This window comes from Python bivittatus, unplaced genomic scaffold (assembly GCF_059951505.1).
Source record: "Python bivittatus isolate LINGU-HERP-01145 unplaced genomic scaffold, Pbiv_v1 ctg000580_np1212, whole genome shotgun sequence".
Classification (NCBI taxonomy): domain Eukaryota; kingdom Metazoa; phylum Chordata; class Lepidosauria; order Squamata; family Pythonidae; genus Python; species Python bivittatus.
This window is the reverse complement of record NW_028277087.1, coordinates 8,787,627-8,806,748: the sequence shown is the minus strand read 5'-3', so window position 1 is coordinate 8,806,748 and position 19,122 is coordinate 8,787,627. Positions and strand designations below refer to the sequence as shown.

At 42.2% G+C, this 19,122-nt stretch overlaps 1 protein-coding gene across 1 annotated transcript in view; it reads left to right on the top strand.

The window, feature by feature from the left end:
• TBXA2R (thromboxane A2 receptor) overlaps positions 1-19,122 on the top strand; it is a 35,981-nt gene that overhangs the window by 14,407 nt on the left and 2,452 nt on the right. Inside the window, exon 2 of the mRNA XM_007436851.4 lies at positions 14,072-15,032. Coding sequence (XP_007436913.1) covers positions 14,205-15,032 — 828 coding nt within the window. The 5' untranslated portion in view covers positions 14,072-14,204. The remainder of the gene's footprint in view (positions 1-14,071; positions 15,033-19,122) is intronic.

The window sequence follows — 19,122 nt, the reverse complement described above, 5'->3', positions numbered from 1 at the left end:
TACGTAATCATCTGCCTGCGAGCGTATTAGGAGGGGGCATTTCTCGGAAGGGACCCTGCTGAGATTCTTTTGCCATGAGTGGCAGACGAGGCTGGTGGTGCTGGTGGGAAGGCCATGAAACTGGCCGATAAACCTTGGCCTGGCCTCTGATCCAGAACATCGCCGGAAGTCTCCTTATGCCCCTGGAGGCCATGTTTTTGATAAGAAGGATTCCAAGATCTGTCTGTGACTTCTCCAACTTGATGACTGTAGGGCATTTTCTAGGGAAGTGGCCTTTTATGGAATCTGTTTCATTGGGAGGAGAAGAAGTTAGGAACAGGGGACTCCCACCTAAATATTTCCTTAAAACAGCCTCCCTCAACCTGACGTTCTCCAGATGCGTTGGACCAGCCACTTTGTTTCAGAATTTGCAGCCAGATGCCACATCTGGAAGGGAGGATTTTCTAGAGTTTATTAGGTTTTTAGATAGTGGCTATGTTCACACAGCATGCTAAGCCAGATTATTTGAAATCCTACCAGCCACATGTGCATAGCCTTCTGAAACTAGTTACTTTTAACTTGCTTAATATTTTGAAGCTTTATATGTTGAAGAAACCCAGCCCCTTTGATGAGTTCCTGATTCATTGAATTGTATTATAATTGTATTGTATTTTCACTCAGAAAATGGGCTAATTCAGTGCACAGGTAATGTATTTTGTGCAAACATAGACAATAAGTAGTTTAGCACTGAATCACCATACTAATTCTTGACCTATTCCAGCCTGATTCCATCCTCAATAAGATATAGGCTTTAAAGTACAGTATCCAACCTCTTTTGATCAAGGGTTGCAGATGTGAATTATGGACTGTGCTGGGAGGGCTCTGGGTGGCCACAGCAGTAAGGAAAGTTAGTGTTGTAGAGTCCTTGGGGTTCTCTGAGCTTGGTTGTTTTCCTGCAGACATTTCGTTACCCAACTAGGTAACTTAGTTGGGTAATGAAACGTCTGCAAGAAAACAACCAAGCTCAGAGAACCCCAAGGACTCTACAGCTCAACCCTGAGCTATATATATTCTCTTCTCAAGTTACTGTTGTCCAAGCAGCAACAAGTGGGTGTATCCAGAGCAAGCCCCACATTTTCCTTAAACTCCTTTCACTTCTACTTTCTCCTAACTTTCCGATTTTACAGAAAATCAGGCAGGGGAGCAGAGGAAATGTTGCATCAGTCCAGATGCCACAAACTGTATGCATGTGTTTTAAAAGTTACCACCAATGCTTGGAATATAAAAACATCTTCAAGCCATCAGCAATTAGTCTCTAGGCCTATGTTTAGCTAGTTACTTAACTAACAACGAGAGACCAAGAGCGACCATACCCTAGTTGTTAGTTAAGATAGGATAGGATATTGTATTTTTGGTATAGCCTGCAGTGGGGAAATACTGGAGCAAAACTGGCTGCAAACCCTTCCTTTAAAATTTGAGCTGGGAGTGTTTCATACAATGGTTTATGGTCAGCTTGTGGCATCTCCAAGCTGAGCTGGAAACTTTTGGTGGGAAAGAAGGGAGGAGGAGGAGGAGAAGGAGAAGGAGAAGGAGAAGGAGAAGGAGAAGAAGGAGAAAAGGAAGAAATTGTTTCCTATTCTCCTGTTTAAAGCAACCCTTTATATGGAACCATGAAGATTGGAATCTTACTTTATATGTAGGGAAAAGAATATAATTTTGTGGTTGGATGCAAAAGATCTCCCATTCAGTAGCCAGCATCTCTGGATACGGCTTAGAAAGACTTCAGTCTGCATCTCTATAGCGACACTGTCACTCTGTGCAGACCACGCATTATGAAGCCTGCATACCTAAGATTGCATGTGGTCTCTGCTTGAAATCCCTTGCTGTGATCTCAGATCACCTGTAACCTCTGCCACCAAATTATCATTTTAATGGAGCAGAAGTATAACACATATGGAGAGCAATCATATTAATGAATGTAATTAAAATGTAATTTTAATTCCATTTAGATGTCAACAATTCAGTTTTAGATTTCATGCTGATCTCAGTTTTGACATGCAGTCCCCAGCATGCCCTTAAAAGCCCAATGGGTGCTACCCTCTGCCCCCCCACCCAAGTTATGCATCTGTGTAGACACTACTGTATTTGGTAAAATACATTTTCCAGCAGGAGTGGAACACATTTAAAAAGGGCAGGGCTCTGTGTAGTCACAACACCATCTTGACTTTTTTTAACCTCCTGGCTTCCAGTGACCCTCCAATTGACTTGCCTCTCACACTCTTTATGGCAGAATATAAAAGTAGAACACCTACTTTTCTTTTTTTTTCCATTTGCAGTTTAATCCATAATACATCTAGCTGAAAGGATCATTCACACATAATAAAACTGGGAACAGTCCTGAATTCCTAGAAGGCGGCTGCTGCTGATAAAAATGTCAGTTTAGAGATTCCTGGACCGAGTCTTCCATGGTTTCATTTTGCATCTTCTCATTTTCACCTTCCTAGAAAAATGTGGATCTGAAAGAACAGGCTGGAGCAAAGGCGATCATCACAAAGCAAATGAAAAGGCCATAGAGTAGAAAGAGGTCTTTTCCCCACTGCTCGTCCCACTGCTTTCCACCCATCCTTGAGCAGCAGAAAATTACACTGGCCATGAAATTCTCCATGCTGAAATTTGCTGACCCCTCTCCTGAACATGTTGCCTCTTTTTAAAGCGGTGGTGGTCCTCCAACTTCTCTCTGGGGTAGTGGGTGAGAAAGCCTAACAGATTTTATAGATCTGCAGGTTGTCCATGAATAAGAACAGAGTATCTGGAAAAAGCCTACTTTAACCCCAGTGCGGCTGCCCCCACTGGGGTGGGATGGGGTGTCAAAACAGCCAATGCAGTGTTCAAACCCAAACCCCATCCTTTTTGTGTGCCCATGTACAAAAGGGCGAGGCTTAGACTGCAAGGACGCATCTGTCATCTTGCTTCTTTCGTCCCACCTCCAGACGGCATTGCCCTGGTACCGTGAAGGATGACTTAAATCTACCTCGTTCATACGTTGGGGATGAAAGGAAAGTCATGTCATGTGAATGCGGCAGAAAACAGAGTTTGCCAGCTCCTGTTTGTGCTGTACTTAGGGACAAGGGGAGAAAGGCCCAGAATCTTTTCAATGGCAGATCTCAATTATGAAAGAACCAATGATTTGAGATGCTGGCCCTTTTTGGGGTGGGGGGTCTTAACTATCCATTTAGCAGTTGAAACAAAGAGTACAAGCTGTTCCCTCGTGAAGCTGGCAGCCGCGACCCAGATGAACATTGTTCCATTAATATTTGTGGGCTATTTTTAAGTTCGTGGGAAGATTTACAGCATCAGTGCCAAGTCACCCAGTGGAGTGCATGTGAATCATTATAATCACAAAATTACAAAACCGGATTAAACATCCAAGATCGCTTACATCAGAGTGGGCAGCTGGAAAGCTCCAGACCATATGCAGCTTCTCTGTGCCATTTTTGCCATCCTTGGTGCCTTCCCCAAACCACAGTGCTGAAATGGAGTGAGAAACCGCTGAATTACAGCAGCCCAAATTTCCACTTAAAAGGGAAAAAAGCGCCATAGAAACATTCAGATTTCTAGAGATTTATCACACAAAGTCCAAAGATTTGAAAATGTGGGTGACCGTTGTGTTCCTGCTCCCTTAGGTACCAACAGTGAATCACTGCCCTTCCTCAGCTGAAAGCGTGCAGAAAGGAAATGTTGCCCTCACATTCACAGCATATGTATGTCTGGGTATGGGTTTGATATAGATACTATATCAGTATCTATCTTCTATATTGATTGTCTTTTTTAAAAATAAAACTGAAGAAAAAAGGCAATAAAAGGAGGGAGGGAGGGAGGGAGGGAGGGAGGGAGGGAGGGAGGAAGGAAGGAAGGAAGGAAGGAAGGAGTATATGTATGTGTATATAAAATAATTTTGGGTTTTTTACACAACAGTTTCAATACAGTAAAGGATTGTTATATTTCATTGATTACATAAGCCCTGAAATACAGTAAATAAGTACAGTAAATAAATAAGTAAATACAGAAATGGTAATTGTCCATACATAATCTACATCTGAAAACAACTTGTTCACGTCTTTAAATGTATACATTTATCCATCCAGAGTTGACGTCCGTTAGCATTAAGAAGGGCACAGAGGATCCGTTTCCAGTGTCCACCCAATGGTATATTGTTTGAAAGAAAAATATTAAAGTTGAATATACATTGCATATACTTCTTCCCAGAATGTAACAACTTTAAGACATTGCAAAAAAAAAATTAATGAAGCATTATTCTCATTGCATCTCCACCAACCCAAAGCAGTAGTAGCTCATGCCTTTCCTTTACAAACGTGCTGTGGTCAAATACGCATTCACAACATATGATGTATGTATTTGATAAATACTAATTCTTCGTTTAAAACTCCAACCTAAGGAAGCTCACCATTTCCAAAGGCAAGCTGTTGTGTTGTTAAACAGCTCTTACTGTTAGGCCCTTCTTCCTATCCTATCCTTTAGGTTCAATCCTTTATCTACCCATTTAACTCATTGGTCTGGGGTTATATTCTCTGAAACAGCAGAGGAAAAATCTGTTCCAGCCTCTGTTTAGACAGTCCTTCAAAGATTTGAGAATGACTGTTGCATTGCCTCTTAATATTTCCTCCCAGCTGGGGAATTCTGGGAGTTGAACACCACACTTCTTAAAGTTACCAAGGTTGAAAAACACTTAGAGCATAAAAAGTGGTCCATGGCTGCAAATCATCTTAAGATCAGCATAAATCAAGCAGGAAAAAAAATGTGCTCTTAAAACGGGTTAGAAATGTCATTTGAAAATCCCAAAGCAGATTCTAAGGCTGAATTAGCAGATGGTATTGTTTAAAATTGTGCAATAACGATGCCTTCTTTCCATAACGTTTACCAGTAACTCTGCCTCATTCATGTAGCCTTTGTGGGGTATTTCCGGTCCAGCTGGCGATGTCTTCTGCTTGTAAGCCCCCTGTGTTTTATGTTGCTCTTCTCTGTGCTTTTTCTGACCACCAAATAGGAGGGCAAACAGAAATAATTGATAGCATTTGACAGTAATTGAAAGCTGTCCATTTGGATGCGATGTATGGAAACCCATGTCTTTAGCACTATTTAGCAATTTTTGCAGTACCCCATGGTTTTTTGCCTTCTTTGAAAGATTAACATCAGTCTCTAATATATTTCCCTTTAGTTTATATACTTCCCTTTATTTTTCTGCAAAGTGAGTTGGGGATGTAATGGTGCAGGAAAAGTCCAGGCATGGATTTTTAATTTAATTTAATTTAATTTAATTTAATAATTTAATTTAATAATTTAATTTAATTTAATTTAATTTAATTTAATTTAATTTAATTTTTGGTGTGCTGGCAACCAGACTAAATTCTTTCAGAAGCCCAAGGATCCCAGATGTTGACACCTCTTCAGATCAGCCTGCGATGTTCTTCCAGGTGCCTTAGTCCAAGTCGGAAAGAGGAATGCAACTAATGTAGGCCTTTGCCCTGTCTTCTAGGTTTGGACTATGTATCCAGTGAACCCAAAACTGGTTTCGTGGGCTATGCTGGCGTTGTGAGGAATAGTTCATGACCCAGTCCTATGAACCAGAAAACCAACAGAAACCAGAAAATATGGAAAAGTGGAAAGAGCTGAGTGTGTAGCTTCAAGATGGGGAAATTTAAGGGGAGAAATGCTAGCATTTTAAACATCTGAGGGAGGGTCTTTGTCTCTCACTCACACACTCCTGCAGGGACTTCTGAGACACTGGACAGCACCTTTCTCCTTTTGCATTACTCTTCCAAATATTGGACTTTAAGTGGCATAATGGGGACTACCATCTGAAAAAAAGGAGTCGAGGTTCAAGTGGAAAATGAAAATCGATGTACTTTGCACTTAATTATAAATATAATTACTGTGATGTGGTTCCTTCCCAGTCATATAGTGAATAATTGTCCCTGTCTTTCACAGTTTTATAACAACTATGGGGGGGGGGGCTCTGGACTTGCAACCAAGCCCATACACAGCTCCAGAGCTTCAGGCTGTGTCCCTGACTGAAAATTTGGTTGGATATTTTCCAGTTCTCCTGATTAATCTGTCCTTGTTTTGAACTGCCCTTTTCTTCTCCTTTGGAGATATCTGGCTAAAATGGCATGAGAGTGCCTGGAGGCCTGTTCTTCTGGGACCTGTGACTTCCCTGAATCTTTATTATTATGATTGCTGTTATAATGATTTTGTTTGACAGATCCTAGGAAGGGTGTATTCTCCCAGGCTTATAATTTAGAAAGCAGAACAAAGAGGGAAAAGAGAGAGATGAAACAGAAAAGAAAGTACAGGCTATCAGCTACAAAATTCCAAATAATAACAGTTCAAATAACAGTTCATTAAAAGATGTATTCACTAAAGTGCACGTTGGTTAAAATAAACTGTAAAAGCAGCACTCAGAGTAGTTAAAACTTCTTGAGCAGCATAGAGATTGGAAGGATCAAGGACATCTCGGAGAGGCGAGGTGAAAGCATCTTCTATGAGAGGTGAAGGCATCTTCCATGAGATCTTATGGCATGACACCATTTGAAAGAAAGTGTGTAAGTTCATTACAAGCTAAGAAAATGATGCCTAGATCAAGGCATCAATCCAGCATTCTGTGGCCAAACAGATGCCTATTTAGGAAGCTCACAAGCCTGAATGTGGTCACAATCTCCAATTTAGATCATTTTAAAAGGGTCTGGCCAGATGACCAACGATATTAGCCATACCGGTAGTTTTCCATCTCTTGAATCACAGGGAGAAGATTTAAAATACCAGCTGGTTGTGGAAGAGGACTACCACCTTCCTGCATCTTCTTGGGTAACACATGCCACCAAATTCTGAACTTGCTAAGCCTTGGCCTGATCTGGCCAGCCTCTTCCATTGATCTTCATTTTGGAATAGGGTCCTGTGAATGAACATGATCCCAAGATTGCATGGCACATGGTGCAGTGAGCTCAACTGTGCAGCTGCAAAGGTGTCTTGTGACCACTGATACCATTGGTTTTTCAAATCCAACCTCCCTCAACTGAGGCTCTTCAGAGGTGTAAAACAACAACTCATCTCCCGGCCCAACCCTGCTTGTAGTGCATGGGAACTGTCGTTCCAACCTGTCCAGTAGGAGCCACATTTGGTAAGGCAGGACTAGCCTGGCTTTTGAAAAAGAACCATCTACAAGCTTGGCTTTTGAATCCCCAGAAAGAAACATGGAGCGAACTTGTTTAGTTCTGAATTGCCCAACCATGATTGATATAAGACTTCTACAGGTATGCTTCTAATTTGGCCTCTGGGATCTCATTGGTGATTTCTCCTCCCCCTACAGTATTTCTAGCCCACCGTCTGCAAACAATTTTGTTGGTATTTTTATGTTTGCGTACTCATTTGGTGAATCCTTTCCGTTCTTCTGTAGTCACAGCCTTCCCCAATCTGGGAAACATCTGTGGCATTTTAGAAGCTAAAAGGGCAATGTACTATTTCAAGATTTCAGGAACGGAGGCATCCTAAAATCCAAGCTGCAGCCTTGGATGAATGAGGTGATCCTTTCTGTAAAGAATGTTGGACCTATTTTGCTCCATGAATGATGATCTGTCTTCTTAGAAGTTCATTCCATTCCGTCAACAGAATTTCATCCTTTCCAAAGAAATTGCGGGGAGAATTGCCTTCATTTACTCATTTATATTCGAAAAAGTTTCCAAAATTCTATATTTCTACTAGACTAACATGAAAGATACTTTATTGAACTCCAGGCCTTCTTGCCCAAAGCATCACAGGTCTCCCACATTTCCAGAGTCCTTGCTAAATATGCATTTTTGACCAATTGAAACCTTTTCAGATTTCTACTTCATGGGGAAGCCCCTGGATGAGCTTGGCCGACCTTGAAAAAGCTAAGGAGGGTCAAATGGATTAGTTCTTAGATGGGAGACCAAGAGGAGATCCCAGGGATGAAGGTCCGATGAGAATGTTACAAAAACATCCCAGAGGAAAGCTATGGTGCACGACGTCCATACTGCCAAGAAAACAACAGGGATGTGGTGATCAAAGGAATGTTTGCTTTGTTCTTCTTGGAAATGCAGAAGTTTGCTCCTTGCCTTTTTTGGTTAAGACTGTAAGGCAGTGTTTCTCAACCTTGGCACCTTTCAGATGTGTGGACTCCAACGCCCAGAATTCCCCAGCCAGCCAGGCTGGCTGGGGAATTCTGGGTGTTGGAGTCCATGCATCTGAAAGGTGCCAAGGTTGAGAAACACTACTTTAAAGTGTTATAAGACATTTTGTTGATCCAGGAAAGAAGTGTTATTTGAAAGACCTCAGAATAACTGTTTTTCCCCCTTGTTGAGGATTGCATTCCCACAGGGGTTGTTTGTGGGTGAATACAACCGCATCCCCAGGGGGAGTATAAGGGGTTGGGGGGCCCAGCTGACAAAAGAGAGCTGCGGTGTTGCGATGCAAGCGTGTCCCAAAGCGACAACAGCCTGTAGATGCCACTGGGTGAGCACACCCCATGCCATGAGAATATCCATGCAGGATTTGGAGTGGGGAGAGCCAGGTTCAAATCTGCCCTTGACCATGGAGTTCCCTTCGTGACCGTGTGCCAGCCCCTTTTTCTCAGCCCAGCCTACCTCACAGGATTGTTTGTTTTTAAGACTGCAAACCTTCCAAATCGTCAAAGACTTTTTCTGGCCTCACTCGGCGATGGTACGGATAAGATGAAATAAGATCCGCAGAAATGCTGCTGTGTGTCTTCAGAGAACAAACCAACATTTTTGGGTAGCGATAAAGCAAGGGGTGGATGGGGAAGCAACCATGTCTTTTTAAAAAATATATGTCTTTTCTCTCTGTCTTCTTCCCAACATCAGTTGGCCACATAAGGAGGAGGTTATTCTTTCCTGAGTAATTTTTTTGCAAAGGGCTTTTGAAGGGGGTTTGTGTGTGTATGTGTGTGTGTGTGAAAAGAAAAGCAGCAGGCTTCCCACTCCCATATAGGGAGATGCGTAGATTATTTGGGGGCACTGGTGACAAGGGGGAATTTAAAAAAATGTATTTATACACCTTGAAGGGGATAGGTAGTCAGCTTTGGCCCTTATTAAGAGAGACACAACTGGATTGATACAATTTCTAAATGGCTAGGTTTGTATAATACCCTAATTTAGGATTAAATGGGGCTGGGCAGTCTGTGGTTATGGGAAGCCATTCCTTGTCCTAGCATGTTGTGCGAACCAGGCTATCGTATTAAATTTGTTGGTGCACGATCCGTTCCGTGAATACCACCATTGTACTTAAATTGAGATTTAAAATTAAATGTGTTGTGTGAACCTATCCAAAGCAGAGTTAGCCTAGGTCAGTGTTTCTCAACCTTGGCAGCTTGAAGACGTGTGGACTTCAATTCCCAGAATTCCCCAGTCAGCATGGCTGGCTGGGCAATTCTGGGAGTTGAAGTCCACACGTCTTCAAGCTGCCAAGGTTGAGAAACGCTGGCCTAGGTGGTCACTAAGAATCAACACAGATTTGATGGCACATAATCAATCAAATCAAAAACTACTTCCAACTGAAAGATGAGGCCTAGAAGCTTAATAAAATTCAAGGGAATTGCCCTTGAGAAAAGCCTTGTCTGAAAGCACCATTTGGGCTAGAAGCAACTAAAAAGGAGATGGGGAAAGATGGCTGCAGCTCTTCTGAAAATCCTCCCTCCCTCCCTCCCATGTTTTCCCTGTTCCCATAGGAATTCAGTGACCTTAAACCTCATACTAATTCTCCATTTTGCTCTCAGGCTTCATTGATTTCCCTGATTAGATGATTAACAGATTCCCTCTGCGGCCCCATAGCTTTTCTGCACTGGCATCATGCCATTAAACTCTGTTTCCAGTGTGGCTGCCATTGATCAGCTTGGATGTTTGGGAAAAACTTGGCTTTTTTTACAAGAGCTGGGCTCCTCCTTATTCTATGGGAGAGAACAATAGTTAGGAAATGTTGTTTCCTTAAACCTTTCCAATCAATTCAATGCATACCCTGCTGGATATAGCCTTCAGCTGCAGAGGTTTTCATTTCTCTCAGTCTTTTTGAATGGTGTTTTATTGATGCTTGGGAGCAGTTATACATATCAATAAAATAAAGCACAAAAAAGAATTTCAACACAATCTTCCTTACAATCCCATCAAGGTTGCTTTAACTGTCGTTTTATTCATGCTCAAGGGCACTGTGGGTGCAATTTAGGTGAAAACTGCAGCTACTATGTATATGGCAGTGATAGAACCCATCAAACAGAAGAATCCCCGTTTTGACATCAGTAGGGTCAAACCTTGCTCTTGTTGGCTGATGTTTAGATTTCCAGCTCTATTTTGTCTTCAGTTGTCGGAGTTCTGATAAGCCAAAGCTATTACTACTTGTTCAGATTCCCAGTTCTCTTCTTCCAGTTGCAAGTTCCCAAACTGGACTTTACAGCTTCTGTTTCTTTCTCCCATTCCATTCTCGACTCCCACATTATGTTCATGGTCTAAAGAGGGCTATGTCTCTAAGGGTGGTTCTCGACACAGGTCCCATTGAGTGACTGCTTCTTGCATCAATTACCAGAAAGATGGGAATTCTTTTTTTCTTACAAGACTGATTTATATTACAAAGGTAAGTGGAAGCAAATGTTTGTTGAGTCTGTTGGGGCAGAGGTCCATGGACGAGCCTTTTAAATTTCATCCTCATGAAGCTTGAAATTTACAAATCAGACTTTCTAGAACTAAAGCAGGCAAAGGGAATCATGCAAGTATTTGGACCAGAATCTGATCCTGGGATGGACAGGACGTAGAAGTCATTTCAGACATGGCAATTTTTCAGCATTAATTCTCCTCTAATTTAGATAATCTGCAGGAAATGGCCCATATCTGTCCCTGCACCCTAATTTTTTTATGGAACCCAGAGCCCCCTGAAATCACACTGCTGGAATTGGGTGTCAAAATGGCAATTTGGGGCAGCACAACTTTTTTTCTTTTCGCTTGTAATTTAAACTGTAAGCAAAATGTAAAAAGGCTCTGGAGGCTTCCAATGCACCTATTTTTGGTAATCCTTCACCTCTGTAAAATGAATCAAACATTTTCAGTTCTGCCCATTATGATGTTGCTATGCCCCCTATACTCCCTACAGTTTTCATGGATCAAAATGAATCTGTGAAGGAGGAGATGCACTCTCCTCTAGAGGAGATGGACTCTAATTTAATTTTTTAACACAGGAAAAGAGAGAGACCTAGATGACCTGTGAGTGTAAGTAAAATGCATACATGCTACAATTCTGGAATTACTGTACCTTAAGTAGAATTCAGGAGGAGAAACAGCTCAGAACATGGTGAAACTATCAGCACTCTCTCAGCAAGCGGCAGGAGGTGGCTGAAGTCTGGCCTTGGAAATTAACCATTATTAATTTTGAATGCCAAGACTCCTGGAAGAAGGCAATTGCCATCTTTTTGTATTGTTGCCAAGAAAATTGGCTGAAAGAGTTCCCATGAATTGACATCAGTTCAAATGCAACCATATCCTTTCACCAGCATCTTGATAAAACTTGATAAAACACATACACAAAGAATCTTGATCCAGTTAGATACTGGATAAAATCAAGTTAGGCGACCATGCCATTGTAAGCCTTGTTAACAGGGGAATTGGAAAAACCTAAAGGAACTGGGGTTATAACTAGTCATTCATGAGGCTATATATAGAATTCATGAATTTTAAACTAAGTCGATAGAAATCTCAAGTACATCGATCTACTTCAGGAACAAGGCAATGCAAAACTTCACTTTCAGAAAACATTTCTATATGGGGAATTTTAGAACCACTATTCCCTGAAAAGATTTGGGTAAAGTGTATTGGAAAAAAAAGAGAGGAACTCCTTCAGCTTAACTCTCCTTGGAGTTGCTTCTTTGCTTTTACATGATTGATCTTTTATTCCTTAGCTAAAAGAGCAAGGAGAATGTCTCATGTGTCCGGGTCCTCTTGACTGATTCACTGATTATGTGCTATCAAGTTTATGTCAACTCTTAGCCAACATGTAGATGGACCTTCTCCGGGATGATCTGTCTCCAACCTGGCCCTTCAGGTCAATTTCCTCTTCTTCTGCATCAGTGGTTGAAGGATAAACTTAGATAAAACACTGTCATATTAAGGGATGTCCACCAAGTCTGATTTATATTATTTGGTCATTGACTGCGCTGTACCGAAGTTCTATCTTTCCTATATCCCTTCTGACTATGAAAGCAGCACCATTTCTTCTTTTCTGCGTATGTTCTCCATAGTAGACCGCATGTTCTAACTGAAAGCGTCTAGTTCCTATCCATTTCAATTGGCTGATGCCTAAGGTGTCTCTGCATAGTTGATGCGTATCATCTTTCACCGTGTTGGGTTCCTTGTGTTCCATGTTCCTATTATAATTCTGTTTTTGTGGCTTCAGTCTTTCTTTTCCTGCATGGCAACCTCAGGAATTAGATGACCTCAAGGCTTTAATCTAGCTGCATTATAAACACCATTAGTACTCCAAAAGATCCTCAGCTCTTCTTCAATAGCATGTTGAGTGCAATCAGACCCAAGAGGCCATCATCCAGGGTTACGTTGTCAATCACTTTGTATTGTCTATCCATGTGGTTTTCTTGGTAAAATACAGGAGTGGTTTATCATTGCCTTCTCCCACGCAGCATGAATGGATCCCTTGGCCATTGTCCCTAAAGTGATCATCTGCCTCCAGCATCTTCCGGTGTTACTGCTGCCTAATCTAAGCGCCTGCTTGCTTTAGGTGGGCAGCTGGGATGACCTTCATGCCGTGGGTGACCCTGCTGGGAATGTATACTCTTGGCGGACACTTTCAATGTTCTTCGCTCATCCCTCCCAGGAACACTTCCACCCCCACCATGATGAATCAGCACAGCAGGACTTGAGAGGGCCAGACCCTCTTACATAGTAAGACAGAAAAACGGAGAAGAGTTAAATAAACAAAACCACCCGTCTCATAATCTGTGTTGGAGAAGCTGGAAGGAAATATCTTTAAACAAAGAACAGAAAGGGGATTACTGTTCTGGCCAAATTTTCTCCAAATGTTTTACCAATGTAGCTCAGCTGAAGTCAGTGATGGTAACTGCAGCCGGTCTTCTCTGTTGCACAATAATTAATTTTTTCTCCCCAAGCAATGCAGCATTATAGCTGTCTCCACCAATGTTCTTAATGGAGGGATGCTACAGAAGTACTGTATGTATAGATTATCCAAGCACAGAGGACATGAAATAGGAGAAACCCAATGGAGTCATCCAGTGAAGCTGGCTGGTGGGACATTGAGAACAGATAACAGAGAAAGTCTGCTGGAGGCAAACACAAAACTCATTGAGTGACTTTAAGCCATCTTTCTTAAGAAGAGGCTGGACAGCCACCTCTCACGATTGCTTTAAGCAACCTCTCAGTCTCACCTGATTTATAGGGTTTTTTAAATTATTATTTTAAACAAACAAACAAATAAATAGGAAGCTGGGGGGCTGTAGATTGAAGTGCCAGCCTCTAGCATAAACTAGATAAATATCCAAAATTAATTCACAAAGCAGAGCATATGTGCCTTGCTGCAGCTGTCTTCAGTCTAGGAAAGTAACAGTAAATTTCATGATTCTGGTGATAATAGTTTTGAGCTGCCCTGATGGGCTTGTTTATAACATTCCCAGATGATGTATGTGAATGCTTTCAGCAAATCTAAATGTATCATGCAAATGCTAACTATGAATAACACTAAATCTCAGAAGACCGAATTCATGGGGAGTAAAAATTCCAGTGCTGGTTAGAGATAAGAAAATGCCAGTACTCACCGATTTCTTTCCCTGTAGATAGCATAGCTAGAATAAATGGTGTAAAATCTTTGGGAACACATTCTTTGGGGCATCATTTACAAAGCTCAAAAATGTCAGCCCTCTGCATCTCGGAATTTGGGTGTGTGGTGTTGGGGAATCCAGAATTTTTTTTTAAGCATGAAATGCGGACTATGATTGACTTCTCTTTTTCCTTTTCTTCCTCTCAAATGAGCACAGCAGGTTCCTTGCTATTCACAAGATGGAAGGGAGGAAGCCTCGGTGGGGCACTGTGGCACCTTCAAGAGAAGACCTCTCTAGATGCAGTTTCATGGAACTGTGTTGAATATAGTAGTTGTTACCTATTGGAAAAATGCCGGAGGGGATCTCCTACTTCCCAACTATGGAGTCGGGGAACTTCAGTGCTGCTAGAAATCTTGCATCCTGCTTCCGTGGAGTGAATATCAGCGAGGAGTACAAGGAGAACATTGCATCCCCTTGGTTCGCCACGACGTTTGGCCTGATTGGCCTCTGCTCCAACCTCTTTGCCTTGTGTGCGCTGGTCAATTCCTCCCGGAAGATGCAGAGCCAGCCCGGTTCCTCCTTCCTGGTCTTCCTCTGTGGCTTGGTGGTGACGGACTTCATGGGCCTTCTGCTCACTTTCGTCATCGTGATTCCCTACCACTTCTTCCGCTTTGACTGGCGGAATGTAGATCCTGGATGCCACCTCTGCAACTTCATGGGCTTTATCATGGTCTTTTTCGGGCAGTGCCCTCTCTTGTTAGGTGCTACCATGGCTGGAGAGCGTTTTGTGGGTATCAACCGACCCTTCTCCCGGTCCACTAGTATTTCCAGACGCAGGGCCTGGACCTTGGTGTGTGTGGTGTGGGCCTTGGGTTCTTTTTTTGGCCTCTTGCCCTTTTTTGGCCTAGGGGACTATAGCCTGCAGTACCCCAACTCCTGGTGTTTCCTCACTTTGGTCCATGATGCCAGGAATGTTGTTTTCTGCCTCCTTTTTGCCCTATTGGGCCTCTTCTGTGTGGGTCTTTCCTTCCTCTTCAACACAGTCAGCGTCGTGACCCTCTGCCGAGTCTATCATGACTCTGAGTCCGTGCAACGCCGGCGGGATAGCGAGGTGGAGATGATGGTCCAGCTTGTGATGATCATGGTTATTGCAAGTGTCTGTTGGCTTCCCTTGCTGGTAAGTCCACGAGCCTTTGCCTCCTTCCCAGAGAACGTCTCCCACCACCACCTTTTACTTTGTTTCAGCCAAGAAGGTGATGGCAGCCAATGTATAGCATTTTAAAGTACCTTCTAAGACTTTTATATGACCCTTTGTTGTAATAATATTTATCATAGCAGAAAACTAGTGGGGTTGTTCTCTACCACCATCCCTCCCAATCTCTCAGCTTCTGTCTTTTTTGATGGACAGGTGGGCACACTTCCAAAGGGGGCCCTTGGCTGCAGCCCCCTCTCATTTTTATTTCCTAAACAAAATAGACATTAAATCTTTTGGGGGGGGGGGAAATGATGCCAGAAACATTACTGGAAATAAAATAATACTGGAGGCCAGCTCTTTGGGTTAGAGCGTACAAGCTTCCAAGTTAATTATTTTAACTAAAGCAACTATAATTCCTTCATTAGAAAGGAATAATTAAAACAACTTTTTTAAAAAGTGAAGAGTATTTTATTTTGTAAAATATTTTTTTGAAATAAGGACTTTCCAATAAACACCTGTTTGAAACACCTGTTTTTTCCTTTCCCCAACATCTGCTAGATAGATTGACCTAGAACTCCCTTTATCCCCCAACCCACACACCCCCAGTTCTGGATGCTGATGATAGGGTTTGTAGTCTAAAATGTCTCAATGATACAGAGTAGGAGAAAGTTTTACTGTATTTATTTCCAGAGGCACTGGAAAGAAAACTGACCCTGACTAAACACCCATAATGTCAACGCAAAACTTGCCAAAGTTTTAACAAACCTTCTCCAAAAAAGGCCAAGCGGAGGACAGAATCAGGCAGCGATTTATCTGGAACAGGGACCGGAATTTTTGGAGTTATCCCCTGTTAGTAGAGGGGGGTTGGAGGATATTGGTGTTCAAGCATGTGTATTTATAAATAAGGATGTGAACAAGCAACAGAGATGGACCCTGCTAGTCAGTTTCCAAAGTTACTGGCCTGCCTAGATTTGGAGCGTGAAACCATAATGGACCTTTGGTTGCATCAAGCCGCACAGTTTCTGTGCATGTAAAAAAGCTGAGTGCTGAATGGTATGGAGAGGCTGTGTGAAAAATCAATCAATCAATCAATCAATCAATCAATCAATCAATCAATCATTAAAAAATAAAAATGCTTGGAGGAAGGAAACCAGTTTCTGCTTCTGCATTTTTCTGGCCTTTACAAAGGAGAGACCTTCCTTCTTACAAAGACCAGGAAGATGCCTTTCCTCCATTTCATGAGATGAGTGTCTGGTCTCCCTGGCAGAAACGGCATAAATTGCTATGGAGATGCAAAGCTCAACATCTGGACTGGAGGAGGTGATTCCACAGCAGATCTCCTGGTCCCACTGGTATCCACAGAGTGGATCGACATCTGCAAGATTTATTAATTTATTTAAATGTATTGGCTGCCCAACTCCACTGGTTGGTAGTTGCAGCATCGCAATTGAAGCCTCATCCCCTTTGATCCTGACAACGTGCCTACCATCCTGTAGATACCCAAGTCTAGTCCAGTTGGAGCCTAACAGGATGCTAACCTCCAGACATTCCTCCTTCATGCACCCTGGATTATCTGGATGGGAGGTCTTGCCTTAATAGTTGGGAAAACACTACTTTCCTACTGGAACACTTTGGACCGGCTTCAATCTGTCTCAGCAGCAGTCTGGCCATGAGGCTTTGTTGTCAGGATATGCCATCAAGAAACAGTAAGTGTGGCGTCTTCATGCTGCAGCAGACAAGCCATATAGATGGGCCCCAGGTGTTCCTTCTTAATACCAAATGCATTTCTTAAGTGAAATAGGGCAACGGCAGCAGAGGAAATCAAATTGCCCTCTACCCAATTTTATGACAACACCCATTAGTAGCTAAGTCAGCTGAAGGGTTTAGCTCAGTGTTTCTCAACCTTGGCAAACCTCTGCTGCTTTAGATCCCAAGGAGCTAGGTTGGAATGAAACATGTGGATTTCGATTGCAACATTTTCTTTCATTAGAATCATAGTCTATAAACAACTCTGCAAATCTCAGGTTAAATGTGTGCTCTGAATTAACCCGACCAGTGCAAACCAAAGCCCTCTGTTGATAAATGAAGAATATATACTTTGTACTTTCAACCTTATAATCAGTCAAAATGATCCTTTGGTTTCTCAAGATGCAGACAGGATAATAAGACCAAACTGGCAAGCTTGAATTTTTGGCCTGGAGCTATAGTACTGCAATGAGCAATGTAAATAAAACCAATGGGAAGGATAGCATTTATAACTTAGCCATGTGCACATCTGCGCATTCAATTTAAAGTGGTAAACACTCATAGGAATTATGCTGATTTCTAACCATTTGCTTCCCAACAAAATAGACCACTTTTCTCCCTCTCATTTCTTGAATTGTGATCCTGCTCTTAGGATTAAGCCAAACATTTCAGAGGTGTTAGGCCTCCTTGCTCGGAAGGAAGTTCCAGAAGTGCTCAACGAAGCTTGCACTTTGGGCACTGGGCATAGGAACGTAGGCTGAGTTTGGAATCGTGGTTCTGTTAACCTGAAAATTGACTGAGAGCCTTTCTGCACACCCATATTAACCTGTTGGTAGAATATCTTATCCACTAGTAGTTCTCATGGCACTGAACGGATCCCATCTCAGATGCAATACATATGCATCCTCCCCAGAATTTTTGCAAATGGAGAAAAACGGTCTCCCCCACCCCTGGGGTATTTCTGCTTCCAGCTGCAATTCTTAAGCCTAAGTATTTTCCTACTTGGAGGAATGTCACATTCTCCCTCCTGGGCTCACTCAGTCATTACAGCAGTTGTAGTGAAATTCCTTTCTCATTCCTCCTCCACCATAGAGGTTCAGTGCAGCAATGTCCATAGGGGTGGAGTCAAAAAATGTAAGATGATGGTGTGAATGAAGCCCCACCCCTTTTGTACATGGATCGTTGCATGCACATACAATGGGGTGGGGTTTTGATCATGCTGAGGGGACCACCATCTTCACTTTTTTGACACCTCCCTTGAGCACCAATGGTTTATTGGTTTGCTCACGGACATCTAAAGTCTCTCTGTTACAGATGTAGTTGTGTATTATTTATCTTCCTTTACCCCTCCCCAAATGGTAAAGGTCTTGTACATGGGACCTTCAGTGTCCTGAAACTTAGTTGTCTTCCTTTATCCCACCCCCTGTACCCAGCAGATTTAACTTGTTCCCATGGCCATATTGAGAAAGATATCTGGGTGGCATAGCCAGCAGGCATAGCCTTAAAGTCAAATATTGTCTGGCTTTTTGAATGTCTTTTTTAAATTATTATTTTGGACTGTTTTCATAACAGTAGTCATTGATATGTTCATAACAGTAGTCATCATCTTTCCTTCATCTGTCAATAGACTGGACAGCCTAGATTTAAGTTATTTCATTTATTCCCTGATTCCAGCCATCGGCTTCAATCCAGCCCCTCCAAATCTAACATCACTGTAGTCTGTAAAATATTGGAATTGAAAAACCAGTCTCTCTGATGCTGGAAAAAGTAATTTCATATACTGGACATTTGTTTGCAGTTTTTTGCTGTAATTTTTGTCGCAGATGCCCAGAAAGTTAAACAGTTAGCGTGTCCTCCTTTCCCCCCATTTGTCCTCCTTTCCAATTGTCCTCCTTTGCCTGTTCAGATATCTGGTAACCCCAACTGAGACTCTTCAGTGCATTTGGTTACTTAGCAATCTTTCCTTAAGCCATCCTCATACAAGTCTTTTGGAAGAATTTTTTTTTTAATTTCCAAAACAAAATTTGAAAGACTGTGCGGATTCAGGAATGCAAGCTATTTGTTTTATTTTATTTTTGCAGAAGGGCGGTAGAGGAATCTTTGCTGATTCACAATTTACCCCACCTGGTGTGACACTCAGGTTTTATCCAGCTTTGAGGCTTCAGGAAGAGCAATGACTGGCTGTTCTCTCTCTGTATTCTGTTTCAGGATACAGAATAAAGGGCTATAGTTGCAGAAAGGCGGATTCTGCCTGAATGTTAGGGGGAATTTCCTAATGGTAAATGGTTGCCAACTTTCCTTCACTGGATATGTTTAAGCTGTTTGT